This window comes from Ochotona princeps, chromosome 19 (assembly GCF_030435755.1).
Source record: "Ochotona princeps isolate mOchPri1 chromosome 19, mOchPri1.hap1, whole genome shotgun sequence".
Classification (NCBI taxonomy): Eukaryota; Metazoa; Chordata; class Mammalia; order Lagomorpha; family Ochotonidae; genus Ochotona; species Ochotona princeps.
In genome coordinates, this window is record NC_080850.1 from 50,269,546 (window position 1) to 50,284,549 (window position 15,004).

The window sequence follows — 15,004 nt, forward strand, 5'->3', positions numbered from 1 at the left end:
AGCAGCTGGAGCAGAGAGCATTCTATATCCATCCTGACAAAACATGTTGTGAAATCTAAACTTCCCAATGACAGTGACCTTGGACACCTGGAAAATCCAGCAGGACCCTGGTTTACTGGAGGGTCAGAGAATACGAGCGACTGCAAAGCATGGACCCCAGAGCCACTCCCCACTGCCACATTAAGAAGGACAGTGACCCAGGTGGAGCGTGCAAGGTCTCCAGGCCACAGCTGAGGGCCATGACCTTACACAGCACTGCAGTGTGTGAACATACCTTGTTTTTTCACTCCACAGTCCCAAACAGTTCTCAACGCTGACACCCAACATGATCACCTCCAAGTCTACATACAGGTCTACACCTACATCCATCATGGTCATCTCCAAGTCTACACACAAGTCTACACCTACATCCAACAGGATCACCTCCAAGTCTACATACAGGTCTACACCTACATACAACATCGTCACCTCCAAGTCTACACATAGGTCTACACCTATATCCAACATGGTCACCTCCAAGTCTACATACAGGTCTACACCTACATCCAACATGGTCATCTCCAAGTCTACACACAGTTCTAGAAGAGGATGCTCTGGCTGGGCTGGACTAAACATCAGTGAATGCGAGTGCCAGAATCGGTGTATTGTCCTGGGCTGAACAAGGCTGTAATCTCCCTTGGCATGGGTGGAGTCTGGTTCTGGGGAGGGCCAGGCTGGACTCCAGCACCCACTGGCACTCAAGAGAGTAAGGGTGGGTATAGAACGGGCTATATTTAGCTCCTGCTAAACCATGTGGAGAGCTGTGTCTAGGCACAGACCAGGTGTGGATGGATTGTAGCACCCAACAGTAAGAATCAGAAAGAGTGTGAACTGATTGGGCAAGGACACCATTCCTGCCAGAATAATAGGTGGACAAAGTCAACCCAGCCAGGGACCCACCAGTATGCACAAGATCTGCCACTGGGAAGAGACTGCATAGAGGAGTTTGGTAAACCCTTTTGTCAGGTTGCAGTCACTGCAGATATGTGCAAGAACCAAGGCTAGGAGCAGCCCAAACCAGATCAGGTTACAATGCCTTGCCAGCAAACATGTGGGTCAGGTCAGGAGGTGGACCAGGCCTGGCCAGTTCATAACATCCATTAACAGATCTGAGAACTAGGATGGGTGCAGAAGGGGATGAGCCAGGCCACATCACCAGCCAGTTCACACTCAAGCTAGGACTGGGGGCAGCCTGGGAAATGATGGTTGCAGCACCAACTAGCACAGGCTGGAACTGGGGAAAGGTTGGGTTGAACTAGGCTGTAGTACTCACTGGTGGATGTTGAGAAAGATGATCAATGTCTACTGGGGTCCATGCAGTAGGTGTGGACGACATGAAGATGTGAAGAGAAAAGCTCCCCTGTTTGGCAGGACCCAGGGGAGCTTCCAGCTGCATGGCAGGGGCTGGTGGATGTCTTTACAACCACCTGAACGCAGTTCCACCTCCCTTTGCAAGGACACCCAACCACCCCGCTAAGAATTCTGTAATCTATTGAGGCATTGTTGTTTGCCCCTGCGAGATGGTTTTTGCAACCAACGTGAGCTTGGGAGTTAATGTTGCTGATAACGTCTTGGTGAACGGGCCTTTAACAACGTATGCTGCTCAGTCGCTCTTATGGCCCTTTGGCTGGAAGAGCTCAAGAATGTCTGTAGCAACATCATAACACATGCTTTCAAACTAACTTATGGTTATTGGGTCCATAGTTATAGCGGGAATTTATGTTTGTAGTTTTCTGTTTCTGAACTTTATCTTTTCCCCTCTGTAATATATTTTCTCCTCTATCTGATAAGCTGTAGAATGAGAATTGTAGTAGGAGTGTATTACTGATTAATATGTGTTATCTACTGAGGAATTCCTGGCTGCAACATCAGAATGGATAATGCCCTGCGTTAAGGTGAAACAATTCGCAGAATTATCTTTGGAAACTCTCACTTGTCCATTGTACAGTTGAAATCAAAATGGAGTAAACATGACTCATTGCTAATTGTAATTCTTTTCCCCTTTATAACTCCTGATTTACTTGCTTAGCTAACAAACTGTGTGAGCTTGCAGACCTAATGGCCACCGTGACCTTTGGTGCCAATTGCCCCAATCCCCATAAACCAAGGCCTCAGCCTTATTACCCATGAAGAATTCAGGATTGGGGTCTGGTTGTCACAGGTGGCACCAAGATTGGAGCCCAGACCTGAGGAGAGCAGGCAGGGGCTGGCAAGCCAAGATTAAGCAAGGAATGCGTGATCCTTCCTCACTCACCTCTTGAGCTGCTGTAAATTGTGCCACCTTGAAGCTGTGTCAAACTGCCCCTAAAGAAAACTTTGTAATTGTATTGCTCTGTGGTCAAGTGGATGCAACACCATGACATCAAAGGTCTGTGCCAGAGTTTGTGACTGCTTCTGTATAAATAAAGCAGACAGCTTCCTTGCATTTTCCATTATGATCCAGAAACTGTAGAGGTTCGTTTCTTTTCTCTCTATACCTATTTCACACACCCTTCTTGAGTTTCGTACTCGGCTGGAGCTGGTCTCCAGCAATGTCAGTCTGGAGATGGTGGGTGTTGGGTCCATCAACCAGAGTTCAGAGTGCAGTGGGACCTGGGTCTCCTGGCCCAGAGCAAGCCTCCGTGGTGGGTACTGAACCCGTGAGCCCCAGGGATGGTGGGCCCAGAGGGGTCTGGGTATCCTGGCCCAGGCCACTGAGCCTGCCTGTGTGGTGGGGACCAGGTCCATGAGTCCCAGGAGTGGAGGGTCCAGCAGGTCGCGGATTGAATGGCCCAGGGTCTTGGGCCCACCTGCATTATGGGACCTGAACCCATGAGTCTCAGGAGTGGGAGGTCCGGCCTGGCCTTGGATCTCCTGACCCACATCCTAGGGCCCACCGGCACGGGGGGGTCTGGGTTGATGAACTCCAGGGGTAGGGGGTCCAACATGGCCCAGGTCACCTGACTGAGGTCCATGAATCCACTTAGGAGACCTGGTCCTCCACAGTGTAGAAGATGGAGTGCTGGATGGCAGACCATGGACATAGAGGACATGGTAGCTCGTTGGGACCTGCAAAGGACATCTGGTAACACAGCAGAGAATGTAGAACAGAACATATGGACAACTACCTCAGGCAAACAATAACAACAAATATATGGGCATTTGGAGACTATAAGGTCGATGGCATGAGCCAATGGACATTGGAAGGGATTCTTCATCCATAGATTGGCAAGATCGACAGCATTTCAAAACTATCACATCCACCTGGGCAGAACCCACAGAGCATGCACCACACTGTGACCCTGGGTTAATATCAGGTGGCCCTTCCCCACCCTCGGGTACTGGGATGGTGGGGAGTTTGGGAATGGCCTAACCCCTTATCTCTTTCCCTCACCCTCCCGAAACAGGAAGAAGAAATAGAAAGCTTGGAAACAATGACCACACCCACTTCTCCCTAACCCTCAATCCTTCCCACACTGACCGACTATGTAAACATCATCTAAAACAAAAATGTTTAAATAAATAAATAAATGTAAAAGTAAATCCATGAAATAAATATGAATTTGAAAAGTAATAGAATAATTGCAATAGTGAGGCAATTTAATAATTAGTTAAAAGCAATATATTGAAGGACTTAGTTGATATCACAATTAGCTAAAAATAGCATATTTAAACAGTGATTTAACTCAATAGTTAGCTAAAAATTAACATTGGAGCAGAGAATAAATGCAGTGATGAGTGTGATAACACATTGAAATCAGTAACTCAATAATCAGCTGTCAGAGTAGCTACTTTGATAGCTATACTGGATGCAACATGTATTTAGGCAATTAATGGTTAAAGACTCGATGGACTCAAACATCCATTTCAAGTTCCCAACCCGCAGTCGAAGCTCTCGGAAGTGAGCTGGGTAGAGCTGAAGGGAGCAAAGGCAGACTCTGCAGTGAGTGGAAAAAGGAAGGACAAAAGCTCAAAAAAGAAACAAGAAAATACCTCTGGCTTTGTCGAGTGGAAGGAGAGAGAACTCTACGTAGACCCCAAGCAGAGGGTCCTGAGCTGGGTTAAGCACAGCCTCACAAACCACACAACCTCAGAGAACACAGCCTCGAGGACCACACAGCCTCGCAGATCACGCAACCTCAGAGAACACAGCCTCGAGGGCCACACAGCCTCAGAGAGAACACAGCTTCACAGACCACACAGCCTTAGTAACAACAAAGCCTCACAAGCAACAGACAAGACAGCTTCACAGACATGGACAACACAGCCTCATGGACAATGCAGCCTGATGGACAGTGCAACCTCATGGCCACAGCCTCGCAGAGCAGCAACACTGACCATGGCACCAGTTCTAAAATATGAGTTTTAAGATAGTAATTTCCATAATATCAGTCACATATTTTCACTGGAATTGCATTTTAACTAGGCATGTGTAGGTGTGTCATCATTTATCAAAATCGCTCTTAATGTCCTAGTTGATGAGAAATTAAACCTTATCACTACTGAAATACTTTTCTGATCAATTTTATAGCTCTGTTTTGAATAGAAGCTTGAGAAAAAAAACATTATTATTATTTTAATTGTCTATTTGAAAGTCAGAGAATGAGACAGACAGAGGCGGTCTTCCATCAGCTGGCTTGCTCTGCACGTGTCTACAGTAACTATGGAGGACCAAAGCCGGGACCCTGAACTTCATCCGATGCCCCTATGTGGGACCCACTCCTGCCCCCCAAGGGACACTTGGGCTGGAAGCTGCCATAGAAGTGCAGCCAGAGATGACACACCATGTCCAGAAGCAGTGACTGGTGATGGACAGACAAGAAACAAACACCTGGCAAGAAACTGTGATGAAATGTGTTCACCCATAGTGTTTCCTACATGCACGTCAATTGTCTAAGAATTTTAAAAGCCTGATTGTGTCTGAGTTTGATTACAGAATACAGAATCTGATGGAGCTGTGACAAGGACAACGGGCACAGTAGCAGTAAAGGAATCCATCGGCTTTACTGCACACTAGCCATCCGTCCCTACAGCAGTGGAACAGTTACAGCTTTGCTGACAACTGACCCCTCAGCAGCTTGCCCAGGGCCTCCTTCATGTCCTTGTTCCTCAGGCTGTAGATGAGTGGGTTCAGGCTGGGAGGGACCATAGAATACACCACAGACATGAGCAGGTTCCAGGGAGACACGGAATCATCGGTGGTGCCAAAGTAGGAGACGCTGCCGGCACACAGAAACAGCGTCACCACCACGAGGTGTGGCATGCAGGTGGAGAAGGTTTTGAGCCTTCCATGTGCAGATGGAATCCTCAGGACAGCCAAGAAAATGTGAACATAAGAGGCAACCATGAAAAGAAAGCAGGAAAAGGCCAGAGCAAAGCTGGCGATGAGGAATGCGTATTCCAGGGACTGCTCTCCAGAGCAAGCCAGCACGAGCAGCGAGGGGACATCACAGAAGAGCAGGGGCAGGACGTTGGACCCACAGAAGTGGACAGAGAATGTGCCTGTGGTGTGGAGGGACCCATACGCACACCCACTGAGCCACACTGCACTCATCGCCCGCACACAGGCACCTCGACACATGACGGCCTCGTAGTGCAGAGGGCGGCAGATGGCCACATAGCGGTCATGGGACATCACCAGAAGTAGGGCCAACTCTGAGCTGGCAAAGACAAAGACAAAGAAGACCTGGGAGGCACAGCCCAGCACAGAGATGGAGCGACTGTTGGTCAGAGAGTTCATGATGGACTTGGGGGCAGTGACGGACACATAGCAGATGTCAATCAAGGACAGGTTCTTCAGGAAGAAATACATGGGGGTCTGGAGACGGCGGTCCAGACTGGTGAGGGTGATGATGAGGAGGTTCCCTGTTAGGGCCACCAGGTAGATCAGCAAGAAAAGGGTGGCACACAACACCTGCTGTGCCCGGCCCTCAGGGAGCCCCAACAGCAGGAATTCAGTTATGGTGGTCACATTGGCCCCTCGCTCGGCCATGCTGCCCCTACCTGTAAAACAAAGTAGACATCAACAACTACCCTTCATGGACCCCACACTCGGCTCACACTGAGGGGGCAGTTGCCCTTTCCCTGACAAACGGACCCCACACTCGGCTCACACTGAGGGGGACAGTCGCCCTTTCCCTGAGAAACGGACCCCACACTCGGCTCACACTGAGGGGGACAGTTGCTCTATCGCTGACAAACGGACACCACACTTGGCTCACACTGAGGGGGACAGTCGCTCTTTCCCTGACAAACGGATCCCACACTCGGCTCACAGAGTGGGGGGGACAGTCGCTCTTTCTTTCCCTGACAAACGGACCCCACACTCGGCTCACACTGAGGGGGACAGTCGCTCTTTCCCTGACAAATAGACACCACGCTCGGCTCACACTGAGGGGGGCGGACAGTCGCTTTTTCTATCCCTGATGTAAGGCTTGAATCTGGTTGAAATGCAGCTGTTCGGAACAACACTGGGGAGATGTTTCATGGGTGTCCTTTCCCGTGAGGCTAGCTGGCCTGCATGGAGAGGGCAGTCTGTTCACTGTCCCTGAAACAGGCAAGGGCTTAATTACCTTCTAAACCTCAAAAATCTAGGAGACAGGTGTAAGTCATTGTGGCTGACTGCGTGTCCAGCAGCTAGTGTCCTCTGGTGGTACAGTGGAAGACCACACACATTTCACGGCCGTACTGAAGGCTCCCAGGAGTGCTGGTCTGCTGGAAAGTAAACGAGCAGGGAAGGCGGGGAGGGGGCCGAGACGGGGGGAAGCAGACACAGTGCCGCTCCAATGAGGCTACAGCTGACGCAAGGTCAGTCTCAAGAAGCCCGGGGCGCAGCTCTGTCACAGTGATGCCAGTCTTGCTGTTGGTGTAGGCTGCCACTTTCCAGCATGTTTGCCACAGGTCCTGCAAGTGGGTCAGCAAAGGAGGAAGTTTTCACTTCAGAAGGCCTGTGGGTCCCATTTCGAAGGCTGCGTAATCACCTGTGCCCTAGTGACTGCTGAGTTGGTTAATCCCCTGTCAGAGTGCACTGGTTCCACAGCAGAAGTCGTTAGCATTTCACGATCTTCCTATAAACAGGGGAGACTGCCCAGGGCGGGGACGAGAGGACAATCTCCCCGAGAGACCACAGGGATCTGCACGACAGCCACGCACCTGTCCCCGGGGCACCTTTCTGGAACACAAGCCAGCGGCTCTGCGCTGTGACGGATTTAACACTAATGACACGGGAGAAAATAAAAGATCCAGTTCTCCCAGGTGTGCGCATGGTTGTCTGGAGGTTGCTCATCTCCTCATCTGCATAAAAATGTCTTTTATTCAAGTTGTGTTGAGAGTGTTCCTTACCATGAATACCTGAAAGTATACAATCTGACTTAGCAGAATGTATCAGGCTTGTGATCTGTCCCAGCAGTAGGGCTGCTGCTTTCAGCACCAGCATCCTGTGTGGGAGCTGGTTCTAGCCCCAGCTGCCCCACTTCCCTTCCAGCGCCAGCATCCTGTGTGGGAACAGTACACACAAGAGGCACACACAGGGGACACAGCACACACAGAGGGCAGAGCACACACAGGGGCACAGCACACACAGGACACAACACACAAGAGGCACACACCAGGGCACAGCACACACAGGGGCACAGCACACACACCAGGGCACACACAGTGCCAAGCATACACAGGTGCACACATGCAACAGAGCACACACAGGGGCACAGGACACACAGGGGCACAGTACACACAGAGGGCACAGCACACACAGGGGCACAGTACACACAGAGGGCACAGCACACACAGAGGGCACAGCACACACAGAGGGCAGAGCACACACAGGAGGCACACACAGAGGGCACAGCACACACAGAGGGCACAGCACACACAGAGGGCACAGCACACACAGATGCATAGTACATGCAGGAGGCACACACAGGGTGACCTTCTAGTGTCGCTGAATGGAGGTTGAATGCCAGAAGTACTCATGGCCCCCTTCGCTCTGGTACCCACATTGGCACTCAAAGCACTGAGACTCCATTCAATGGCCCATTCCCCAACCCCCTCCCCCCGGATATAAAGGTTGTTTCCAACGTGGCAGAACTGTACGACCTCAACATAATACAGCCATTGGACAGCAAAACCTCGTCTATGCCATGAAGATGGGACACAGTCCCTGGCTCCCTGTGCTGCACGGCTCAGCCCAGGGTCATGTTGTAAACTTGCCTCTTTAGCAGCATATGAGCCTGGCCATGTAGCTCCTCTATACAGTGCTGGGAATGCTAGCCATAAACATACAGGCCCCTCCTGCCAACACTGAGGTTGAAACATCACCAATTCATCTGTTAAATTCAAGCCTCCTTCCGTGAAGTTGCTTTAGAATTTTCATTCTTATGACTGTAACCTGGGTCTTCATTCAAGACACACACACGCACACACACACTCCCGACTCTTAGGAACTAGAGCTGTGATGAACGAGGGATTGTGTGTCCAGAAACTGCATCCGCAGCTGGGGCTGGGCTGAGAAGTGAGCCTGTGCGTCGACAGAATCACAAAAGCCCGGATTTCTGAAGGAAGAGGGTTTCTCAGCAAGACAGCAGTAACCCCTTAAAGCAGGTGACATAGCAACTGCAGAAATGATTCCCTAACATTTTCATCACCAGGGTTTGTTTTTTCTTTCTCTGATAGCATCTGTCTAATTCGGAACTACCTGGCCATTCCCAGTTGCATGCTGTTTCCTATTATGTTTTAAGAATTTTTTTGCAAACCTGGACACCAGCATTTGTGGCAGGCGAAAGGCCCAGGTTAACAAGTGCGACTCCAAGAAGCAGGCCTTTCCCGCGCCAAAGACTTGGCCATCCAGCTCTGCAAGAAACCTGACGTCACCCACTCTAGAGAGACAGCCCGAGTGCCCCCGAGAGGCCTTCTCCCAGAAGACTCACCAGGCTAGGTGATTACCCGGCCACAGACTGTTCTCCACAAGGAGCTGTGACAAGAACAGGATGTAAGAGTGGACATAGGTACCATCAGGGCGGGGTGGAGTCAGGGGAAAGGAGACTAGAGCAGAGTCCAGGGTCACGTGGGAAGATGCCAGAAGGCTGAGAGAGCAGCAGAGAGACGACCCCAGCAGCAGGGAAAGGTGAAGTGAGGGACGCAGGATCGGAACCTCGGGTGTGACTTCAGCTGAGAGAGTGATGGCGTAAGAGGAGGTAACGACCACAGAGCCCAAACACTCCATGGGCAGAGAGGCCGCCATGGGCGAGTCGTGTGCCTGACGTCCAAGGTGGGACGGCAGAGGACAGAGACGCGGAGGACAAACACACCACGGGCAGAGAGGCTGCCCCGTGGAGTCCTGTGCCTGACATCCAAGGTGGGACAGCAGAGCACAGACACACATGGGCAGAGACCACCCTGGGTGAATCCTGTGCCTGACATGGTCTGTCCGAGGTGGGATGGCAGAGACGCCGTGGGCAGAGAGGCAGAGGGCAGACACCATGGGCAGAGAGGCCACCCCGTGGTGAGCCGTGTACCTGACATGGTGTGTCCAAGGTGGGACAGCAGAGATGCTGTGGGCAGAGAGGCCGCCCTGGGTGAGCCCTGTGCCTGACGTCTGAGTCGGGACGCCCAGCAGGCTTGAGCACAGGTTTGTGCCCAGGTGAAATGCCCACAGCGCTGGTGCACCAGCATTTTCCATGCAGTTACCTTCGTGCAGAGTGCCCACTCCTATGGGGAAAAAATGGTTATGTGCAAAACTGATTACTCCCCACAGAGAAGAAATTCATGTGATGTCTGGTGTCTGGTAAGTAGAGTGTTAAAGCCAGTTGTCGTTTTGTTTCTTTTTTTTTTTTTTTTTTTTTTCATTAGAGTGCAGTTGTCTCTTTTTTAAAGATTTTTTTTTTTTTATTGGAAGGGCAGATTTACAAAGAGAAGGAGATACAGAGAAAAAGATCCTCCATCCACTGATTCACTCCCCAAGTGACCCATGGCCAGAGCTAAGCCCATCCAAAGCCAGGAACCAGGAGCTTCTTCTGGGTCTCCCACACAAGCACAGGGTCCCAAGGCTTTGGGCCGTCCTCCACTGCCTTCCCAGGCCACAGGCAGGGAGCTGGATGGGAAGCGGAGCAGCTGGGACATGAACCAGTGCCCATATCAGATGCCCACGCGTACAAGGGAGGATTTCGCTTCTGAGCCATCACACCCATCACGAAACTAGTCCTTGTGAAGTAGACTGATTTGCTGTTGGTTTTTAAAATTCAAAGAAAAATGTATTATCCCAAGACATCTTGCTTTTTGTGATATTTTTAATTCTCACTAAGTTTGGAACTGACACAAAAGTCACTCAGCCATGGAGGGGTGCAGAGTGACCACGAGAACGGCCCCTTGCAACAAATCACAGCCCAGGCTGCGCTGAGGAAGTCCACAGGCCACTGCGCCGTTAGGGAAGAGATGCTGTGTTCCATTCCTTACCGGTTTTATTTATTTGGGATTTTAAATTTCAAAAATTGAAGATAAATATAATTCTCTGTTCAGATGAAAAATATTAGGACAGAATCGCTTCTTTGACCAGTTTCTTTTTAAATATAAATTAAAATACAGTTTTTGAACCTGCCAATGGGGTGGGCTTGTTCTGGGGGCAAAAATCTGACCACAGCGGATTCAAGTGCTGGGTCCTAAGGTCAGAACCCCAGGTCCTGGGCAGGTTCGAGTGCTGGACGCTGAGGTCAGACCTCCAGGTCTTGGGCAGATTTGAGTGCTGGGTGCTGGGTGCTGGGTCAGACTCCTGGGTCTTGGTCTCGGTTTGTATGGAGCAGCTGCTTAGAGCCTGGGTGCTTTCCAAGACTGTTGAGCGCTGGTTCTGGTGCTGGCAGCAGCCCAACTACAGGTCAGAAAATCACTGCCCTCTCGCTTGTTCACTGCAGGGCTTGCAGCAGCACTCTGCCATGAGGGTCAAGCAAACCGACTCGCTGTGTGGCTGCGACATTGGAGCGTCAGAGCACCAGACATGCTGCAGGAATGACACGGCAGAAGAGACGGCAAGCTGCTGGAAGATGAACACTCAGGACACTAAAGGTAGTGGGGCTCCTCTGCCAGGCATAGGGTACAGGTCCTGTGCCTCTGCACTGAGACCAGTGGGTACAGGTCCTGTGCCTCTGCACTGAGGCCAGTGGGTACAGGTCCTGTGCCTCTGCACTGAGGCCAGTGGGTACAGGTCCTGTGCCTCTACACTGAGGCCAGTGGGTACTGGTCCTGTGCCTCTGCACTGAAGCCAGTGGGTACAGGACCTGCGGGACTCTGCACTGAGGCCAAGTCCAGAGTTGTGTTAGTCAGTGTCACCCCTGCTTTCCTGTTGAGCGGAGGGAGGCCTAATTTTTACCCATACCAGAGTCACTTGTGTGGGTGGCACACACTCAGCCCTTCTCTGCACATCCCCCAATCCTGGGAGCTCCCAAGGGCTCCCCAACGTTTACATTCCTTGTCAAAAGAAAAGTGAGAAGGATGCTACATCCTTGCTCTCTGTGGTCCTAGGCAGGACATGAAATGCAGAGTCCCAGGCCCCACCTTGGGAGACTGAGTTGGAGATGACCCCTGTGCCCACAAATCAGGAGACCCTCCTGCCTCCCAGAAGGGATCCTGTGTAAGGCCCACAACCGTGTGGACCACCTGGCAGCCCAGGTTCTGTGAGGACGTTGGGAGCAGGAGTGGTTGGGATGGGCATGTCCAATGCCAGAGGGAGCTTGGAGTGAAATGACCAATGCCCCCTTGTCCATGATGCTCTTGGCATGGTGTGCCAGCTCCCAGTGAGCTCCGGGAAGCCCTGGGGCTGCGGACTGGCACCTGTGTGCTTTGTCTCGTGGTGGCAGGGGAGGCTGTTCAAGTGAAGGAGAGACACAAAATGGACAGGTCAGAGAAACCCAACGGTTATTTCCAAGCAAAGAGGTCCTAAACTCTTCCAGTTCACATGTCCACATTGGTATTAAAGACGAAGATCGCATGTTAGAATGTCACCTTGGGGGCCATGACTGTCACACATGAAGGAGGCCAGGCAGGTCTCAGAACAAGCAAACTGCACGTTGGCATTCCAGAGTCAGACAGTAGGGTTCAAAGGAACGGAGTCAGCATACAGAAGCCACCTGAGCGGGCTTGGTTGTAACTGGACTGATGGGAGTCAGCATACAGCGGCCACCTTGGTGGGCTTGGTTGTAACTGGACTGATGGGAGTCAGCATACAGCAGCCACCTTGGTGGGCTTGGTTGTAACTGGGCTGAGGCTAACAGCAATAGAGACAGACACAGGACTTGAACACTGGATCTGAAGTACACCTGCCTCTCAAAAGCACTCTTTGGTTCTGACAAGACACCCCAGCTTCCTGGGGCAGCTTCAGCAGCTCCTCCCCGCTCTAAGCAGCCCAGACACTCAGCACACGTCGGGCCACCTGCGCTTGGCAGGTTGGCAACCGCTCCACCACCCACTCCCTGTGTCTTCCCAGACTGCAGGGTTGACTCTCCAGCCCCAGAGGCCTTGGCTACGTCCCGGCATCAGAGCTACCATGGAGAATGAGACACTCACCCAGGACTTTGTCCTGTTGGGCTTCCCCGGGCCCCGGGGCCTGCAGCTGTCCCTCTTCTCCCTGTTCCTGGTGATGTATGTGCTCACGGTGGGCGGGAACATGGCCATCCTGGTGCTGGTGGGCATTGCCCCGCAGCTGCGCACGCCCATGTACTTCTTTCTGAGCAACCTGTCATTCCTGGAGATTTGGTACACCACAGCTGTGGTACCCAAAGCCCTGGCCGTGCTGCTGGGGAGCAGCCAGGCCATCGGATTCACCAGCTGCCTCCTGCAGATGTACCTGGTCTTCTCCTTGGGCTGCACAGAATACTTCCTGCTGGCCGTCATGGCTTATGACCGCTACCTGGCTGTCTGCTACCCTCCGCACTATGGAGTCATCATGAACAGCCTGCTGTCCGTGCAGCTGGCCCTGGGCTCCTGGGCCTGTGGCTTCCTGGCCATCGCCGTACCTGCCGCCCTCATCGGCAGCCTCTCCTTCTGTGGGCCCCGCGCCATCAATCACTTCTTCTGCGACATTGCGCCCTGGATCGCACTGGCCTGCACCAGCACGCGAGCTGTGGAGGCTGCGGCCTTCGGGATCGCCGTCGTGGTCATCCTGAGCTCCTGCCTCATCACCCTGGTCTCCTATGTCTACATCCTCAGCACCGTCCTCAGGATTCCCTCGGCTGGTGGCCGCAGCAAGGCCTTCTCCACCTGCTCCTCACACCTCACCGTAGTCCTCCTGTGGTATGGCTCCACCATCTTCCTGCACGTGCGGACCTCCATCAAGGACGCCCTGGACCTCAGCAAGGCTGTCCATGTCCTCAACACAGTGGTCACCCCTGTCCTCAACCCCTTCATCTATACGCTCCGGAACCAGGAGGTGAGGGCCAGTCTGCTGAGAAGGCGGAAAGGGGGCCGAGTCCCCGCAGACTGACAGTGTCCTGGTTCACAGACTGACTCGTGTCCTGAGAGGACCAGGGAATCTCTTGTTTCATTCAAGGAAGTGGAGCAGCCGCCCTGAGGCCAGCACTCATGGGATGCCGACTTTGCAGAGGGCATCCTAACCCATGGTGTCTCATACCAGTCCCCACACCAAACAAAAAACCAAGCCATCTGAATTAGGAGTTCTTGTTCACTTTAACAAGCATACTGGTGAGGTTGAGTGAAGCAACAATTTATCCTGTCATCACATAAGAGGGTTTGGGATGTAAATTCTGCGATTGTAGCTTCATCTTAGGTGTGCACATAGAACTGTACTAATGTGTCTCATTTTTCTAAACTTAGATAGCAATGGACATTATTAAGATAGTATTCACTGAACATCTCTGATTTATTCTCCCACATTTATTAAGGCTATAGTTGAGAAACTAAGGGGCATCAGACCACGCTGAGCTTCAGTCTATGCATATTGCTCAGTGACCACATGATGCCATTAGCCTGTGTATCACCTCCCAGTTCATTAACTTTCTGTGCTGATAATACCTACTGCCTTCTCTCTTAGCCGTATCAGTTATACACTGCACCACATGAGGCACAGCCATATCACTTACACACTGCGCCGCACGAGCTACACTCATCACACCATCCCAGGAAGTCAGGAACAAATTGATTGTCAGATTTGGGGCACCTTTTTTAAAAAAATCTTTTTAATTTTTTAAAAAAGTGGATGGGGCCAGCGTGATAGCCTAGCAGTTAAGGTACTCGCCTCGCACTGCCAGGATCCCATATGGGCACCAGTTCTGATCCTGGCAGCCCCGTTTCCCATCCAACTCCCTGCTTGTGGCCTGGGAAAGCAGTTGAGGATGGCCCAAAGACTTGGTGCCCTGCACCTGTGTGGGAGACCCAGAAGAGGCTCTTGGCTCCTGGCTTTGGATTGGTTCAGCTCCAGCCTTTGTGGCCAGTTGGGGAGTGAATCATCGGACTGAAGATTTTTCTGTCTCTCCTCCTCTCTGTATATCTGACTTTGTAATGAAAATAAAATAAATCTTTTTAAAAAGTGGATGCTGAGCTGCTTTTCTGAACGTGCTTGCTGAGTTTCCACATTACATTGTTGCACTGATGCCATATGTGTAACAGAGGATAAAGGATCAAATATGGCATTTGGGGTTCTTGTCCTTGGCTGTCATATGTGTCACTGCATTGCAAAATATCTTTCACCAGCCGAGGGGTCACTGTGAGGGAGCCGTGTGGAGTGTTCATGAATGCGCCAAGTGGTGACCCCACTATAAACACTGCGACATACACAAACACAGGGGCTGTGGCTCTGGGCCCAGCCGTCACTCGAAGCAAACGGGCCCTCCTCAGGCCGCTCAGCTCCTGGGCACTGAGATCACCAGGGCCACAGGACGAGCTTCCTGCTGGCTCCTGTCCCAGACCCAAGCACATAGCAAAGGAGCCCTGTGTGGTCTCAGAGCTGCATCTGCACCAGGAAGGCCTGGAACCCTCCATTCAGGCT

The 15,004-nt window shown here is 51.7% G+C and overlaps 2 protein-coding genes across 2 annotated transcripts; one reads left to right on the forward strand and one right to left on the reverse strand.

Annotated features, from left to right (window-relative positions):
* Nucleotides 1–5,062: 5,062 nt before the first annotated feature.
* On the reverse strand, nt 5,063–6,010 carry LOC101518067 (olfactory receptor 14A16-like). Its single transcript, XM_004586552.2, has one exon. The coding sequence runs from the start codon at nt 6,008–6,010 to the stop codon at nt 5,063–5,065; it is 948 nt and encodes a 315-aa protein (XP_004586609.2).
* Nucleotides 6,011–12,547: 6,537 nt separating this feature from the next.
* Nucleotides 12,548–13,483, forward strand: LOC101517823 (olfactory receptor 6F1). Its single transcript, XM_004586551.2, has one exon. The coding sequence runs from the start codon at nt 12,548–12,550 to the stop codon at nt 13,481–13,483; it is 936 nt and encodes a 311-aa protein (XP_004586608.2).
* Nucleotides 13,484–15,004: the final 1,521 nt, after the last annotated feature.

Excerpts from the sequence above, each read along its gene's own strand:
- LOC101518067 (XM_004586552.2), bottom strand. The coding sequence starts at position 6,010 with ATGGCCGAGCGAGGGGCCAATGTGACCACCATAACTGAATTCCTGCTG.
- LOC101517823 (XM_004586551.2), top strand. The coding sequence starts at position 12,548 with ATGGAGAATGAGACACTCACCCAGGACTTTGTCCTGTTGGGCTTCCCC.